Source organism: Lepisosteus platostomus, chromosome 2, assembly GCF_059453375.1.
Source record: "Lepisosteus platostomus isolate fLepPlt1 chromosome 2, fLepPlt1.hap1, whole genome shotgun sequence".
Taxonomy (NCBI): domain Eukaryota; kingdom Metazoa; phylum Chordata; class Actinopteri; order Semionotiformes; family Lepisosteidae; genus Lepisosteus; species Lepisosteus platostomus.
The window spans coordinates 31,240,013-31,255,655 of record NC_142612.1 but is presented as its reverse complement, the minus strand read 5'-3'; the positions used below and the strand labels follow the sequence as shown (position 1 = coordinate 31,255,655).

Sequence of the window (15,643 nt, the reverse complement as noted above, 5' to 3'; positions counted from 1 at the left end):
TGAACAGCTTTGCAGATTCTGCTTGTGCTTTTGTCAGATTGTCGTTAACTTAAGGACATAAGAAAAGTTGCGTACAAGAGGAGATCATTTGGCCCATTTTTTCTAATGATAGTAGTTAATTGATCCAATGATCCCATCCCGCTCTTTCTTGAAGGAAATCAGGGTACCAGCTTTGACTACCTGGCTGTGTAGCTTTTTTCAGACTCCCAATTGGTTGTGTTTGTAGTACTGTGATGTAAAAAAACGCTCCGTCTCCTGTTCAGCTGTTGAGGTGCATTTTAAAGCATTTTAAATGTAGTAGGTGTTTGTTTCTATTACAGTGATTCTCTCATGAGGGTGTGTGGGCGATGGATTGAGGCTGGCTTTTTCAAATATGTAGACACATGTTGCGGCGTTGCAGTTGGTGTGAAAAGACCTCATTAGGAAGCTCAAACAGGAATTTTACAAGTCGGATGTTGCACGGTACTGCGTAATGGAGGGAATTGCTGGGAACCGATCTGCCAGGATCTCATTTTCTTTCTCCTCAGGCTGCTCAGTTCCCCTGAGCCACTGGAGAAGGCAGAAGGAGTCTTGGAAAAGAAAGGGCAGTGCAGTCTGACCGCATCCAGAATGAGAACTCTGATCCACTTCTTCCAGGAGGGCGGGGTGAGAAATTCGGCTTTCCCCTTGCTGCCGTGTTAACGGCCCTGACTGCATTCTGTCCTGCAACATGCGAGTCCTCTAATTACATTCCAGGACACGTCCAGGGCGACCCTTTTCCTTTCAGAAAGAGATGCCTCCCATTGAAAGAGCTGTGCTGTAAATGTGAGGCTTGTGACATTAAGAAACATCCTCAGGGGGCATTTCCGTGTAATTCTCAATAACTGTAACAGCTATCGAATTCCTTTTGGATTTCAGTTGAGACAGTGCTGCAGATCTGCAGATGACCCGCTTCCCACCTGTTTGAAGTGAAATGAACCACTTTGAGCAAGACAGCAGCTCACTTTAGATTGTTCCATGTTACTGTTCGTGCTTGACATGCAGACGGTTTCATCCAGGGTGACTTACAGTCGAAGAAGGCAGTCTGTCCCATCGAATATCAATTTCATGTGCAGTAAAGAACAGGAAGTAGTGAACTTAAATGAGGCTGCTGTAAGTGGGATATTAACTTCTCCTGCTGCTGGTGCTGTTTGCTATGCACAAGTCTATGTGAGAGAACTGACCTGTGGAGTTGGCTTGTAGGTTCATCAGCACGTGGCCTACCTGGTGGACAGCCTGTGGGACTCTGCGGCCTCTCTGCTGAAGGACTGGGACTCCCTCACCGCGCTGCTGCTAGAGGAAATGCCCGCAGAGGGGGAAGGTGAGAAGGGGAGTTTAAGATTCACCCCCAAGGGAAAGCAAGGGGGGCTGGGATAGCCCCCTGCTGAGCGGGGCGGTGGCACTGTGGCTAAGGATCTGTGCCTGTGGCTGGAATGTTGCAGGTTCAAATTCCATTGGGCCCCTAAGCAAGGCCCTTAAACCAACTGCTCCAGGGGCACTGTATAAATAGCTGACCCTGTGCTCTGTGTGGCTGTGTGTCTAATTGAGAGCAAGCTGGGGTATGCGAAAAGACAAATTCCTAATGCAATAAATTGTACTGGGCTTATAAAGTGATCTTATCTTATAGGGTTGAGTGAAGTAGCTATGTGGCTGATCTGTCCTGTGTGTTGCTGCCTGTAGGTTTAAGTAGCTCTCAGGAAAGCACGGTCATCGAGATCCTGTTGGCGTCTGTCCGCCAGGCTGCGGAAGGACCCCCCGTGGCTGGGAGAGGGTCAGGCAAGAAGGTCAGGATCATTCACGCAGCACAGATGCGAAGAAAAGACGGATATCAAAGATCCACTAACTAGAATTGCCCAACCATATCATCAATGAATTTATTAAGTGTAGTCTTTTCTCAGTAAACATTCACACTATTTCCATATATCACGGACCTAAAATAAACTGAACCACCTAAGAATGTAAGTAAGAATGTTTTGCTTTGCTTTAACACTCATTCATAGGTTTTGTATAATAAGCCGAATAGCTTAAGGAAAGTAACACTTTTCTTGTATCTCGGCAAGATACACTTTTCTTTCCTTGTATCCCAATGAGTTCTTTACCTCCTGTTATACAGGCAATTTCTTTTTTATGGAGTCTTAAAAAGACTTGTCTTTTCTTCCCTTTTTGTGTGGGTAGGGCAGGAAAGGCACAAGCCTACAGAAATGATATTCAGTTACGTTTCACTATGGCTGCGTTTGTCCCAGGTTATCACTGCCAAAGAAAGGAAGAGCCAGATGGATGACTGCATTAGACTCACTGAGCATTTCATTGTGGTACTTCCTGCACTTTTAGCTAAGGTACTGAGCCCTCCCTTTGATGAGTCCCTCACTGCCATCACTTTGATGTTGTCTGCATAGCTTGGTTGTGATCATGCATCTGTTAATTCCATTTGCGTTATTTTCACAGTATGCAGATCAGATGGAAAAGGTGACATGCTTCCTTAAAATACCTCAGTATTTCCAGGTGGATGCCTGCAGTTCTGAACATTTTGAAAAGGTAGGCTTCCTTTTCAGTCTCCTCTTGCTGTGAACATCCCTCGGTCTTTTCCTTATTTAGTCCATTTTAATGGCAGCCTTGTCCGTTCAGGACATTGCAGTGACTGAAATTCATGTGTTCTTGTTGAAATCAGTAATCCCGAGCTGAGGTACCCTCAACATAGAAAACCTCTCATAATGAGAATTTCGGAGAAGGCAGGCAAGGACGGACAAAGGCATTGTAGAGGCTGCACAGTGTTCTTACCAGGGGCAAAGCTACTCTTTAGTCATGCATGATGTGAGCAAAACAATTTTTTTTGGTGAAGTCACAAGTGTCTTCTTTGTTCTTGAGTGGTTTCAAGGCCAGAGCCATGAGGACAGAATCTAATTCTGTAACACCTGGATTAAGAATGTAAAATTCATAGGAACCCGGAGAGTTATTAAGAGTTCACAGGAGTGTCCTAAATGCTTAAACCTACAGCTGAATCATTTCAGAATGAGACCGGTAAGACATTTTTTCTTCCCCACAATCAGCCATCCATCAGTTTTCTAACTGCTTTATCCAATACAGGGTGACAGGAGAGCCGGAGTCTATCCCAGCAAGCAAAGGGCACAAGGCAGGATACACCCTGGACGGGACGCCAGTCCATCACAGGGCACACACAGACACACACTCAAACCAGGGCCAGTTATTTCACAAGCCAAATATCTTATCAGCATGTTTTTAGACTGTGGGAGGAAACTGGTGCACCCAGGGGAAATCCACACAAACATGGGGAGAACGTACGAACTCCACCCAGATATGGTCCGGCATTAAACTCGGGGCCTCAGTGCTGCGAGGCAGCAAGGCTAACCGCTGTGCCACTAGGCGCCCATCCTCACAGTCTCCTCCCGAGTAATCGTGCCAGGGCCGGGTGCTTGTGTTGCAGTACCTGCCAGCCCTGCTGAGGGAGATGAGTGGTGTCCTGGGGCGGCCGGCGGACTTGGGGGCTCTGGAGGCCTGCTCCCGGACATTCCAGACCCTCTGCTGCGAGGACGCGGCTGCTCGCCAACTCGCCATCAGTTCCAGGGACCAGCTCGTGGACCAGTGGGTGGATGACCTCAACCAGCTGCTGCGAGACCTACAGGAGGGGGTAACGGTGTTCAGGTTTTTAATAGCGGTTTTCATTTTGGATTATTTTCATGCTCAGTAATATACCTAACTGTCTCTCTGCAGTATTTTGACTTGTAAAGTATTTGACTTTCAGTCAATTCTCTCTGTGACTGGCATTTGTATATCTGTTAGTCTGTGTTGCAGTAGGGGCTCAATATTTGTGAGTGTTCGTTGCAGACAACTGTCTCGACTAACCAGCTTTGCATATAACCACGTCCACCCCTATATCATTGCATGGTGTACTACAGTATGCAGTGTCGTCCAGAATTATTGGCACCCTTGGTAAAGATGGGCAAAAATGGCTAGGAAAAAATATTTGTCGTTTATCAGCTTGATCTTACACTGGAAATACGAGAGAAATTTAACCTTTCAGTGAGGTAAAATTATTCAAAGAAAAAAAAATCCTGATTAAAAAAATTAAACATTTTATAATAAAATAAACAATAAATAAACAATTATTGGCACCCCTGCATTAAGTACTTTGTGCACCCTCCCTTTGCCAAGATCAGATCAGATCACTTTATTGGCCATATAAAATTTCTTGCATTAGGAATTTGTCTTTTTCGCATACCCCAGCTTGCTTTTGAGAGCATGCTGGGGTATGCTGAGAGACAATGAGAGACAATGAGAGAAGCCTTGGGTCAGAGCGCAGGGTCAGCCATTGTACAGCACCCCTGGAGCAGTTGGGGTAAAGGGTCTTGCTCAGGGGCCCATAGAGTAGGATTCCTCTGCCGACCGCGGGATTTGAACCAGCAACCTTCCAGCCACAGCCACAGATCCGCCCAAGATAACAGCACTGAGTCTTCTCTTATAATGCTGGATGAGGTAGGAGAACACATATAAAGGGACCTGAGACCATTCCTCCGTACAAAATCTCTCCAGATCATTCAGAGTCCTTGGTCCTTGCTTGCGGACTCTCCTCTTCAGCTCACCTACCAGGTTTTCAAAGGAGTTTAGGTCAGGGGACTGGGATGGCAACTGCAAAAGCTTGATTCTGTGGTCAGTGAACCATTTGGAGAATCATTGTCCTGCTGGAAGATCCAACCATGACCCAGTCTTAGCCTCCTGTCAGAGGCATCCAGATTTTGATCTAAAATCTCCTGGTATTTGATGGAGTCCATGATGCCATGTATCCTAACAAGATTCCCAGGGCTTTTGGAACATAAGCAGCTCCGCAACATCACAGATCCACCACTATACTTCACAGTGGGGATAAGGTTCTTTTCTGCATTACCTTGACTCTTTTTATGCCAGACCCACCTCTGGTGTTTGTTGCCAAAAAGCTCTATTTTTGTCTCATCTGACCATAGAACCTGGTTCCAATCAAAGTTCCAGTGATGTTTAACGTACTCCAGGCGATTACGTTTGTGGTTTGACGACAACAGAGGCTTTCTTCTGGCAAGCCTTCCAAATAGTTTGTTGGCATGGAGGTGGCGTCTAATTGTAGTTTTGGAGACTTGGTGACCCCAGGATGCAACCAACTCCTGCAATTGTCCAACTGTGATCCTTGGAGAAAGTTTTGCCTCTCAAACCATCTTCCTCACTGTGAGTGGGGGAAAATACACTTGCGTCCTCTTCCAGGCAGGTTCATCAGACCTCCAGTTGTTTGAAACCTCTTAATTATTGCCCTAATAGTGGAGATGGGTATTTTCAGGTGTGAAGCTATTTTTTATAGCCACTGCCTGATTTATGAAGGTCAACAACCTTTTGCTTCATTTCATTTTTTATTCTCTGATCTTCTCCATGTTGATGGATGACTTAGGGTGTTTGGCCTGCATGTTACCTCATATTTATACCCCAGTGAAACAGGAAGTCATGGATGACCACTTAAGAGTTCCTAAAGACTCAGGTGTGCTTTCAAAAATGTGAAATATGAATGGGAATGTATGTCAATTCGATTTCGTTCATAGGAATTTCTAAGGGTGCCAATAATTGTGACGTGTTTTTGAGAAAAATGTTTGTTTTCAGTGTAAGATCAAGCTGATAAACAACAAAGACATTTTCTCATAGCCTTTTTTGCTTTTTTTTTTACCAAGGGTGTCAATAATTCTGGAGGGCACTGTATATGTGTGTGTGTTTAAAAAACATAAGTAACCCTCCCTTATATGACAGTTAAGGTAATAATGCATTGGCTTTAAGTTAGTTAAAATTAAAGACTAAAATAAAATAAATAAATAAATCAGCTAAAATAAGTGTTAGGTGTTTACTGGTCCAAACCAGAAATCAGAGCCTTGAAAGAGGGAGTTCACCAGAGACAGATTTTTTCAGTCTGCAGGGAGGGAGAATGTCAGTGGCAGAGTCCACTGTCTCAACACAAATTCTAAAGCAGACGCAGCTGCTTAAGTACACTGTTTTGTATCACATACAGTAAGACGCAAAAAGCGATTCATTCTAACAGTGGTTTTTACTATTCATGCTATAGATATCTCAAGAACCTAGTCAAGTGCATCCTGTTCTCTACATCACTGTCTCATTCATTTTCTCTGTTTATTATGTGCTCCTTGGTAGTTTTCTCATTATTGTTAGTGTGATAAGCTTCTGTGAATTCAACATAAGGTGTTCAGTCTGCATAGCCTGAGCCTAGTTACTCTTATAGTAATAAGCTAAAATAAACAACATAAAGCTCACTCAATTCTCATCTGTTGTGCAACTAATTTGAAAGTGGGGTGTGCTTAACAACCTACCGCTCGGTTTCATCCCTCTCTGCTCTTCTTCCATCCAACACCTCATCAGCCAGATGGATCACAAATAAGCATATGCATGACTTTTAAATTCGCAGCTGTCGAAACTCTGACGTATATGTAGTGATGCCTTTATGAGGCATCTTCTTCGGATCTCTAGTATTGTCTTGGAAATAGTCCATTATCTTTTAAAATACTTCATGTTTTGACATGGAAAATATAAAAAGACATTAAAAACATGCCTTTCAATAGTCCTCTCTCTATTATGGATCTTGGCACAGTAGTTTGTAGAATGTCACACTTATGTTTTTAAAAAAGGGCATGGATGAAACCTGAGCACTGATGCATGGGAAAGTCCATCATTATTGTATATTAGTCCTTAACTGTTTGCAGGGTCTTTGAGGGAAAACCTAAGCAAAAGAAAGTGATTTTCTAATCTTCTCTTTCTTCCAGGGTGGGACCCCAGCTGTAGATGAAGAAAGAGCAAACAAGATTTTATTTTTGCTCAAGAGAGTCACGGCTTTTCACAAGTATGACTTTCTCTACCTTAGCGTGTGTCTCCCCACAAGCATGATGGTTTGGCAGGGAAGCACAGATATGTTAGCCCTGTTGCACCGAATTCTTTGTTTCTCATTGGTGGTCTACAAGCTAGCTGTGAAGGACAACCTGACATTTACATACGTAACATATAAAAAGTATTTCATTTGTTAGATGAGTCCATGTGAATGATAAGAAATGAAAAATTCTCATTTTCTAAAATTTCCATTCCTGATGAAAACACCTGTTGTCCTGGCAAAAAGAATCCACATTTAGCAACACTTGTGTGAATCTGTTAAATAGGCTGAAAACTTGTTTCTGTTTTTGCAAACATATTTGAATTTTACCTGACAAGCTAGATGTAACACAGAAAGTTGGCTTTTTCTCAGAGATTACAGCTGATGTAAGACATCTGTCTTTACATAAAAGCATTCTCTGATCTAGAAAGTCGTATTACCGATCGATTGCAATTTGGCACCATTTCAGTGTTTTTTTTTGTCTTGTTTTCTAAATGGCAGTGCTCATGACCTGTCAAAGTGGAGAGTGTATGACACCATTTCAAGACTACTTACTGCTGAGGTCCAGCAAGGAGTCCCTCATGAGGTGCACAAGCAGTAGCTATTATCCTACCTACTGTACATGTGCTTTAGTCTCAAGTGCACGGATGATTGTAACTATGTATGTACTTCAACAGGTAATTGTCCATGCTTTACAGTGTGCGTGCTACGCTGTTCTCTGGCAGCTGAACACAAGCTGTGGAGGTGTGTCTTCCAGGGTACGTAATTGTGAAAGTCTTCATACTCCAGTCCGAAGTGCATTTAAATCACGTGTTGCCTTCGGTCTGCTAACCCCGGGCATTCGCTGGGGTCCCTCTTGTCCTGCGTACGCCTTACCAGACGGTTTTATTCCATCCTTGAACTCCTTCCTCCATTGAATCCTTAATTGGCAAAGGTTCCAATCAAACCTATTATCAATTCAGTTTTTTTTGCCCTGAAGTTGGAGATCTTCAGTTCACAGGCAAAGACCTGCTGTGTTACTGTCTACCTTTCGGTATTTAATCAAAACTCCTCTCTTTAGACCAGTAGGGTCGCACTAAGTTGCTCAAGGGTCTAGCATCTTCTCGTTCCACTCATTTTTTCAGTCACAACCATGATCTGGTTATTTAAGAAGGTGCATAATTGTAACACTAAAACTTTACGGAAATCAATTTCTTTTATATTCAACTGTAACGTACGTTAAGAACAATCGTATCTATGTCTAATTTAGAAAATAATAAGGTTAATTGTTTAGTTGATTTCTCAGGTTAGAATTAAAACCAAACAAAAGCCTTATGTGTGCTTTGCAGAGGATGGATTTTTTTAATTCCAACTTTTACTGAAACAATAGTGCCTGCAAACAAAAAAATAAGTAAGTTCAAAGATCAGATCTTTCATTTAGTCCCAGTGACCTCTAGGCCTTTAATAAGAAAAAACAAATACTGGAGCAAAAATGAATTTGAAAAAATTAAGGGAAGTACTCTGAAAGTTATAGATTGAATTTTATAAATAACTAGCATTTGGATAGCCATGCACTGAACATCTTAATATGCTGTTCTTATTATTAAATCTGAGTCTCTGGAAGAACCTAATGGTATTTTTCTGTATGTTCATTGACCTTTTGACGTATCTTAAATCAAATATTGATGGCTATTATGAACGCTACAAAAAAGCATTTAATTTTTATGCAAGAGAAGAGAGTGGATGGCAGTTTGTGTCTGGGACTTTTTCATCAATAATTGACAATATGGACAGTAATTTCAGTCAGCAGCAATGAATATGTTGTAATCTGCAATTCTAATTCCACTGGCATTTGACTTTAGTGGTAAGGCGATTTCAAATGAAAAGAAACATTCAGCAGAAAACAGGGATTAAAATGAGTCATGTTGATGAAATTAGAGGACGGGGTCGCACAATTATTGGAATACCTAAAATTGCAGGAAGTTCTGCATCCCCAGCAAAATTTTATATCATAATTTGAAAAGAAATTTACATTATGAAGAATATCAGTGAAGACCTAAATGGTTCTTTATGAAACAAATAAAGCTAATGGTTTTTAAGTTTGCATTAAATTGGCCAGGCTTTGATGTTTTTTTTTAAATTAAGATTAAAAACACAGTTATGCCAGCTGTATGGTTTTAATTTCTATTTATTTAACACTAATCCACTTTATTTTGTTTATCATTATGTTCATAAATACATAACTTACTGCACAGAATTTGTCTGACGGCAGTTTCCTTCAGAACGACCTTTTTGCTCCAGACAGAACTCTCCCTCCCACCTCTGGCCCGAGATGAGTTTCTCTCAGTTTGAAACTCGCCAGTATGAAGAGGGACAGTCAAGATATGTAAGGTCTTAACACAGACCTCACATTCCTCAGTTGTATACTTGATTTCCATCAGCTTACTGTATGTGATGATAAACCACTTGTGATAAACCAAAAGCTGGAGAAAACCAACAGAAACATATAAACATATAAAGTCACTCAAGCATGTAACTGTCAGTCGTGAATGGTAATTTAATCAAAGTGACGCCAAAAACATATTCTGTGTACTTTATCCAGATTCTATATACTTCATGTTTCTGAAAACGCTGGCATAGAGTGATAAGTCTCTTTCAATGCTCAGTTTGTGATGTGATTGCTTGTAACAATTCCAATTTTAAACCATTTGTGTGTTCTTGCTTGAAGGAGAGTGCGCTTGCCCAAAGAAGTCAGTTACGAAATTTTTGTGAGAAATGTCATCGCTGCCTGTCCCACGCTCACCCTGCTGTAAAGGAACAGGTTGGTTAGTGCATGGTATTTTAATTGGATTTTTATCACTAAGCAAAGAAGGAACAATTCCAAAATGTTAAAGGCTTTTCATTTTCTTAGAGACGTATCAAAGTTAGTGAGTGCCCATTTCCTTTCTAAATTTAATTTCCTGCAGAGAAATTGTGGACTGCCTTGTGTCCCTTTTCTTATTGTATTCGTACTGTTTCTGTTGAACAAATATATCTTGTGTTGCACTGAGGTCTAAGAGTTTGAGAGAGCCAACTTTGTACAGAACATACATGTTTCTAAAAACATTTAGTTGTAATTATAATGTTTTGCTCTTTGGAATAAGTTAAAAAGCTAGAGTTTTCTTACAAATACTTGTTGTTTTCCCATGCAGCACTGTTTTTACAATACTGGGGTATTGACTTTATTGCTGAGGCAATCCAAACTGAACCAAATTATGGTCTACTGTATGTCTCATAAGGCATGTTCCATCGAAGTATATGGGTGATTCATTTCTTGAGTTACAAAATCAAACCTGAACATCTGAACTGCCTTCAGAGACTTTTGCAGTGATTGACCTCCCTGCACTGATTGATATGACATTGATACAGCTTCAGATTGCTATTTTCTTACTGGTCTGTTACTATGATGTGGTGAAAAACACTTCATGAACATGGATCTGTGTGTTCTGGGTTTATCTGGGAAATGAATCATAGCCTGTTAAATGTGAACTTGAATAATAAGGTATGTAATTCAGAAGATGGACAAGCATAACAAGCCTTTAGTATAAGGAATTATTGAAATAAAGGGCATCCAGTCATGTATTTGTCCCTTATAAGCTGGTGTCTTTCTGCAAAAAATGTGACTGTCCGGGTGTGTACAAACATTTCGTGGATTACTTTGCTGAATACCTAAGATTAACACACATTTGAAAAGACCTGACATTTCTGACATTTGGAAAAGTTTGTAGAACTGGGAATTTGAGCTGCCTTTTCTGGGTGTCTTTTGCATGGTTCCCGGCAGAAGCGTCCATTTGCCACGGATTTAAACCGCTGAACACACGTCTGATCTGAAGTTATCATTGCCGTATTTAATTGCTTTATGAGAGATTGCTTTATTGATTGCATCTGATTTGACCTCTCCTCAGGCCTTCCTGTCCCTCTGCGATGTTCTGACGGCTCACAGCTATCAGCTTCACACTGTGGAACAAGGGGCTGTCAGCCCCCTTCTCTACACCCCCGACCCCAAGCTCCAGAAGGCACTGCTGTCCTTCATACAAGAGCGTGTGTTCACCGGCCTGGAGCAGGACAGCCAGAGCAGAGGTGAGCCTTCCTGAAGATGCCCAGTGGGCTCGGACACTCTTTCATCCTGTACTTCAGGCAAGGGGGGATGGAACAGGAGGAACGCATGCTTTGACGACATGTACAGATCTCGCATTAGAAAAGGAGACGTGCGCCGAATGGAAGTGAGGAACTCTTCAGGCACATGACCCATCGGAGCAGTAGACAATACAGTGCTAGAGTTTACATGGAACTTCTCAAAAACACTGCAGTAGCTAACTTAATCTGTGAATAGGTGTAACTCCTGAGTGTAAACTATAATGTGAATACCATACATAGTTTCACTGTACCAAGAGAAAGTTACTGTACCTTTGACAGGCCACCATAATGAAGAACTAGTGTAGCATAGATTTAGTGAAGGGCATTGCTGTATTACAAAGCACGTGGTGAAAGTTCTTTTACTTTGCCATCTACCATTAGATTTTATACCTAAAAGTTTGATTTCAGGGTGCCACATAATTAGTGGCTTCAGTGATACCTTTAGTTTCTTGCTGGTGAATGTGTTTTGTCTTCTGTTAAATATTATTGAAATTTGAATTTGTTTAAAGTGAGCATGTTATAATTTAAGTACAGAATGATGATAAACAGGATACCATCATAAATAGCAGGCTCAGAAAGTAATTAGAACACATGTATGTTCCTGTGTGATTTCTTAGAGTACCTTCAAGTACAGAGTAGCTCTCAGCCCGTTTATATTTCAGATACTGTAAACAATGACAGCCAGCAGATGGCAGTCTTAAAGTGTGAATGGGGTTTCCAGTTAGACACCATTCAAATCGGGGCCTTTACACTGAACCATACAGCTGGGGTTTCTCAAGCAGTGACTTTCATGGATTTCTGATGAGCGTGCAGATAAGCAATCCTTTCTCTTCCTGCTGTATAAATGAAAGCCTTCCTTAAATAATGGATATATTCCATTTTACAGCGGAGAGGCAACCACTGGGAGCTGTGGTGAAGACTTTGGACGTGTAAGAGGAAAGTTGTGGGGTCCTGCTGTTGTATTGTGAACAAGTGACTTTACCTAGATCGCTTCAGTAAAATTCCCAGCTGCATAAATGGGTGCATGTGTAAAGCTTTTTTTGGAATAAAGCGACAGCTAAAAAGATTTTGAAATAATATCTGTGCCCATGATGTCAGTATCATATTATGAGAGGCTGTCCACTGCAAACCGTGCCCAGTGCGTTAGGCCAAGCTCTCAGATGTGGGCGTGTTTCTGTCTGCTCCCTTTTGTGGTTGGTATTTTGCCACAGTTCTAGAATTCTGAGGCTACTTGTTAAAGTCTAGCAGGGCAACATGTGTCCAGAGGTCCAGATGTGCCTGTGATTCCCAAGCAGAAGTGTGCAGGTGGCTCACCTGGCAGGCACCTGCAGCTGAATGATGTGCTGCACCTGTCCTTCAGCTGGTACCAGGTTCCTGCGTGGCACTGAATTATTGTCCGCCTGTGTGGAAACAACAGGGGTCATCGAACCACCCCAAAGAATAATAAAGATCCTCTTTATTATTCTGAATTAGTGGGTATAGAAGAGAGATGAAAATAAAATCTGACGCAGCTTTCAACTGAGTCGATTTTGCTGTCTGGGCAGAAAGCAGGAGAAGCCAGGTTGGAGGATGGTGCAGAGGAGTATCAAGCATTTGGCCCGGCGACAGAGGTGCAGGCACCAGCGAGTTAAATCTAGTGATTCATAAGGACGGATACAACAACAGGAGGGCATTCAGCTCATCCAGCTGGTTTGGTGGTTAGTTGTAGTAGATAATTGATCTCAGGATCACATCCAGCCATTTCTTCAAAGAAACCAGGGTATTGGCTTTATCAGCTGGGGTGGGTAGCTTGTTTCAAACCCCAGAAGTTGCTCCTGTTTTCAGTTTTAAATATAACAACAATTTGTACTCAAGCCATCTATGGCCCTGTGTACTGTTTGAGCACATTGCATTTGTTCTTTCATTGATCAGTACTTCTAAAGGACCTCTTCTTTGTAGGTACTGTAGGTTACTTTTTTAATCTGGCCTAAACACTGATAATCGGGAAAGCCTTCTTTGATAAAAGTCTCATCATGATGTTACACAAAGTTAGAAGTTGCAAAAGAAGCACAGCCAAGTACTCTCAGCTATGGTAAAACATAGTGCAAACTGTGAGACAGCATGGGGGAATTAAAGTAAATGTTTGCAGATAAAGTTTAGCCTTCATCTTAAATTCACAATGTAACCTGCATTGCAGCCATATAATTTGGCATTTTATTTCCTATAATTTTTAGAGGGAGTCGTCAGTCTTCCACCATGGGGTAGTCTCCATCCCTCTGACAGCATATTGATCTAAGGAAGCCCTTAGCTGTTAAAAACATTATATTTCAACATTTTGTCATGTGGAGGTATCCATCACTTTAGATAAAGCAGTCATGGGCTTGAAACCTTATTATGACAAACTGATCAATATGGGCAAGGTGCTGCGATGCTCCAATATGTGACGATTCGTAATGAAATAGGGAATAGACATCCCAGGGGGGTTGGCAGTGTAGGACTGGGTAGGTGTGGGACAGGCAAAGTGTTTTGTTGAACTCTGCTGGACAGTGACGCGAAATAGAGGATCTTAACTGCCACTTTGCCAAATCTGGATTAGGGCTGCTATAGTGCAGAGGTCTGTAGATTGGAGGAATCCACTTTGTAATCCAGTTTGTAAATTGGATGGGTTTGCCTAGATGAGCTCGCTGTGGAGTAACTGTGCATTCTGCTGAGTGTGAACTTAAAGCACTGTGTGCCTTTTTGAGTGCCTGACAATCTGTTCGCACATTGAGGTTTTTGAGGAAAGCTGCATGACTCATTTTACCCAGTGTATATTTTGTGGTGCACTGCTGTTTACAGTGTGTCCACTGCAGGGATCTTGTGCATGCTGATGAGCTGCGGTTACAGCACAACAATTAGCAGCGCGACATAAATAATGAGGCCAGACATTCGGTGTGCTTTTCATCTGTGTGCGTCTAATTCTACCACTAGGCCATCCATACAGCGTATATCTGTTCTGCAGGATTTTTTCAGGTGTTTTAAGAAAAGGAATTAAATGTGGTAATGTACCACCGGTGTGAAAGAGTAATAAAACTACAATCCACAGTTTGTACAATTTTCAGATTTTTGCGGGAACAAGGTAACCGTTTATTAATTTTGGAGACGTTACAACTTGGCTGTGTAGGGGTGACAGGGGAAATGCAGTCATTAAAAAAAATCTAAGTGTTTAGGGCTATAGACTTTATGAAAAACATTATTAACTTCAACTCATCTTCAACTTCAAAAAGTTATTGCATTATCTCCTGATGTGAGGTTTAGGCAGTTGGGTGTAATAACGAAACCGTATTACAGATTCTTTGCTGCAAAATTTGAGCGTTTCTTTCGTACTCTTCCCACCCCCCTTCACAGCCAGCGAGAGCGAGGCAGGAGTCGGTAAACTGGATGAGCTGCACAGGAGGAGGAGCCTGCTGGCCGCCTACTGCAAACTGATCGTGCACAGCGTGCTGGAGATGAGCGCGGCGGCGGAGATATTCCAGCAGTACATGAAGGTAACCCCCTCCCTGCCACAGCGCAGCGGCAGCAGGGAGGAACGACAGCGGTGCAGCGAGATGGAGCCGCAGAGTAGTGACATGTCTGTTCATATCGTTTAGGCACAGAGTGGCTTTGGGTTCCTTTCCACCTGAGCCCTTCAGAACCTAGTTGAAATTAATTCATTGCACTTGGGGAGAAGTAATTCCTTTTTCTCAAGAAGTTGGGAAATGTAGAGGCCTATAAAACCTGCTGGACAGCAGCCCTTTAGGACTGAAATTGGGCAGCCCTGCATTACAGGAAGTGTGGCAAAAGGGTTGTATCGGATAATTAAGGGGAATGTTTTCAGGAAAAAAAACTATGTAAAACAAATCCTTGCTATAATATACAGCCTTGGAGATGCTGCAAGTGTGTCTGTACCTGAAGGGGCAGGGTGGTGTTGCGCGCAGTGGTTAATGACCTTTGAGCAGAAGGTTCTGTGCCCACATACTGGGTGGGCAGCTGCTTTTGTACCCTGGGAAAAGTGCTTCATCTCGCAGAGGCATTGCTGTGCACAGGTCATCGTTGTACTGTAGGTGAGAATTTTTCACTTTAGATAAAGCAGTCATGGGTTTGAAACGTTATTATTACAAACTGATCAATATGGGCAAGGTGCTGCGATATGTCCTTTGACCAGAAGGTCGTGTGCCCACATACTGGGTGGGTAGCTGCTTTTGTACCCTGGGAAAAGTGCTTCATCTCGCAGAGGCATTGCTGTGCACAGGTCATCGTTGTACTGTAGGTGAGAATTTTTCACTTTAGATAAAGCAGTCATGGGTTTGAAACGTTATTATTACAAACTGATCAATATGGGCAAGGTGCTGCGATATGTCCTTTGACCAGAAGGTCGTGTGCCCACATACTGGGTGGGCAGCTGCTGTTGTGGCCTGGGAAAAGTGCTTCATCTAGCAGAGGCATTGCTGTGCACAGGTCATCGTTGTACTGTAGGTGAGAATTTCTCCTCAGCTGTTTAAGTAAGTGCTGAATTAACTACCAAGTGGGTGAGTTGGCCATAATGGCCTCCTCTCATTTGTAACCCTTCTT

At 42.2% G+C, this 15,643-nt stretch overlaps 1 protein-coding gene across 2 annotated transcripts in view; it reads left to right on the top strand.

Moving 5' to 3' along the window:
- Positions 1-15,643, top strand: part of LOC148676212 (cohesin subunit SA-2) — a 38,615-nt gene that overhangs the window by 15,692 nt on the left and 7,280 nt on the right. Inside the window, exons 15-26 of one of the 2 annotated variants that reach the window (XM_088604936.1) lie at positions 528-645; positions 1,222-1,339; positions 1,699-1,802; positions 2,262-2,354; positions 2,464-2,553; positions 3,461-3,664; positions 6,819-6,895; positions 7,421-7,505; positions 7,597-7,677; positions 9,627-9,719; positions 10,843-11,017; positions 14,441-14,580. In XM_088604936.1, coding sequence (XP_088461062.1) covers positions 528-645; positions 1,222-1,339; positions 1,699-1,802; positions 2,262-2,354; positions 2,464-2,553; positions 3,461-3,664; positions 6,819-6,895; positions 7,421-7,505; positions 7,597-7,677; positions 9,627-9,719; positions 10,843-11,017; positions 14,441-14,580 — 1,378 coding nt within the window. The remainder of the gene's footprint in view (positions 1-527; positions 646-1,221; positions 1,340-1,698; positions 1,803-2,261; positions 2,355-2,463; positions 2,554-3,460; positions 3,665-6,818; positions 6,896-7,420; positions 7,506-7,596; positions 7,678-9,626; positions 9,720-10,842; positions 11,018-14,440; positions 14,581-15,643) is intronic. The other variant, XM_088604935.1, reaches the window with a different exon arrangement.